General features: G+C 46.4%; 1 protein-coding gene across 1 annotated transcript in view; it reads left to right on the top strand.

Moving 5' to 3' along the window:
• Positions 1-2,190: 2,190 nt before the first annotated feature.
• LOC124029083 (keratin-associated protein 4-4-like) overlaps positions 2,191-2,246 on the top strand; it is a gene marked incomplete at its 5' end in the record, with an annotated part of 519 nt that continues 463 nt past the window's right edge. Inside the window, one exon of the mRNA XM_046340926.1 lies at positions 2,191-2,246. This exon is cut by the window's right edge and continues 463 nt beyond it. Within this exon, the coding sequence (XP_046196882.1) occupies positions 2,191-2,246 (56 nt within the window).

The raw sequence follows: 2,246 nt of genomic DNA, 5'->3' as shown, positions 1-2,246 counted from the left end.
AGAAGACACATGACCTGGTAGTGGACCAGTGTCAACATGACTGAGAAGACACATGACCTGGTAGTGGACCAGTGTCAACATGACTGAGAAGACACATGACCTGGTAGTGGACCAGTGTCAACATGACTGAGAAGACACATGACCTGGTAGTGGACCAGTGTCAACATGACTGAGAAGACACATGACCTGGTAGTAGACCAGTGTCAACATGACTGAGAAGACACATGACCTGATAGTGGACCAGTGTCAACATGACTGAGAAGACACATGACCTGGTAGTAGACCAGTGTCAACATGACTGAGAAGACACATGACCTGATAGTGGACCAGTGTCAACATGACTGAGAAGACACATGACCTGATAGTGGACCAGTGTCAACATGACTGAGAAGACACATGACCTGGTAGTGGACCAGTGTCAACATGACTGAGAAGACACATGACCTGGTAGTAGACCAGTGTCAACATGACTGAGAAGACATATGACCTGATAGTGGACCAGTGTCAACATGACTGAGAAGACACATGACCTGGTAGTAGACCAGTGTCAACATGACTGAGAAGACACATGACCTGATAGTGGACCAGTGTCAACATGACTGAGAAGACACATGACCTGATAGTAGACCAGTGTCAACATGACTGAGAAGACACATGACCTGGTAGTAGACCAGTGTCAACATGACTGAGAAGACACATGACCTGGTAGTAGACCAGTGTTAACATGACTGAGAAGACACATGACCTGGTAGTGGACCAGTGTCAACATGACTGAGAAGACACATGACCTGGTAGTAGACCAGTGTCAACATGACTGAGAAGACACATGACCTGGTAGTGGACCAGTGTCAACATGACTGAGAAGACACATGACCTGATAGTGGACCAGTGTCAACATGACTGAGAAGACACATGACCTGATAGTGGACCAGTGTCAACATGACTGAGAAGACACATGACCTGATAGTGGACCAGTGTCAACATGACTGAGAAGACACATGACCTGGTAGTAGACCAGTGTCAACATGACTGAGAAGACACATGACCTGGTAGTGGACCAGTGTCAACATGACTGAGAAGACACATGACCTGGTAGTAGACCAGTGTCAACATGACTGAGAAGACAGTCTCTCTCTCATGACTGAGAAGACAGTCTCTCTCTCATGACTGAGAAGACACATGACATGGTAGTGGACCAGTGTCAACATGACTGAGAAGACAGTCTCTCTCTCATGACTGAGAAGACAGTCTCTCTCTCATGACTGAGAAGACACATGACATGGTAGTGGGCCAGTGTCAACATTACTGAGAAGACACATGACCTGGTAGTGGACCTGTGTCAACATGACTGAGAAGACACATGACCTGGTAGTGGACCAGTGTCAACATGACTGAGAAGACAGTCTCTCTCTCATGACTGAGAAGACACATGACATGGTAGTGGACCAGTGTCAACATGACTGAGAAGACACATGACCTGGTAGTGGACCAGTGTCAACATGACTGAGAAGACAGTCTCTCTCTCATGACTGAGAAGACACATGACATGGTAGTGGACCAGTGTCAACATGACTGAGAAGACAGTCTCTCTCTCATGACTGAGAAGACACATGACCTGGTAGTGGACCAGTGTCAACATGACTGAGAAGACACATGACCTGGTAGTGGACCAGTGTCAACATGACTGAGAAGAAAGTCTCTCTCTCATGACTGAGAAGACACATGGCATGGTAGTGGACCAGTGTCAACATGACTGAGAAGACAGTCTCTCTCTCATGACTGAGAAGACACATGACATGGTATGTAAGACAAAACAAAACAAGATGGGTAATGTTATCGACATTACTAACACTTTTCACTGGCTGTCCTCAGGTTGTGGCGGGAGGACACATATTTGGCTGCAAAACTGCACACTTTGGGAAATATTTGACCTTTATTCATCTTTTATAGTTTCAAATTCTTTGTATTGAATTAGCATTTTGGGAAAGAAATATTCTCTTAGGTCTGAGTATTTGCCACAGTGTAATGGAGCAGAGTGAGCACAGCCTGTCCTCTCTGGGCAGCCAGGTTTGTCTGTGATGACTGGTCTCAATAGCCAGACTCTCTCTCTCTCTCTCTCTCTCTCTCTCTCTCTCTCCCTTTCTCTCTCTCCTTTCTCTCTCTCTCTCTCTCTCTCTCTCTCTCTGACAGTTTCAGACAGCTGGGGTACTAGTGCAGAGGGAGAGAGAGGGAGCTCCAGAGTTCAG

Source organism: Oncorhynchus gorbuscha, unplaced genomic scaffold, assembly GCF_021184085.1.
Source record: "Oncorhynchus gorbuscha isolate QuinsamMale2020 ecotype Even-year unplaced genomic scaffold, OgorEven_v1.0 Un_scaffold_5433, whole genome shotgun sequence".
Classification (NCBI taxonomy): Eukaryota; Metazoa; Chordata; class Actinopteri; order Salmoniformes; family Salmonidae; genus Oncorhynchus; species Oncorhynchus gorbuscha.
Note: the sequence above shows the minus strand (reverse complement) of the source record. Positions and strands in the feature narration are given on the sequence as shown.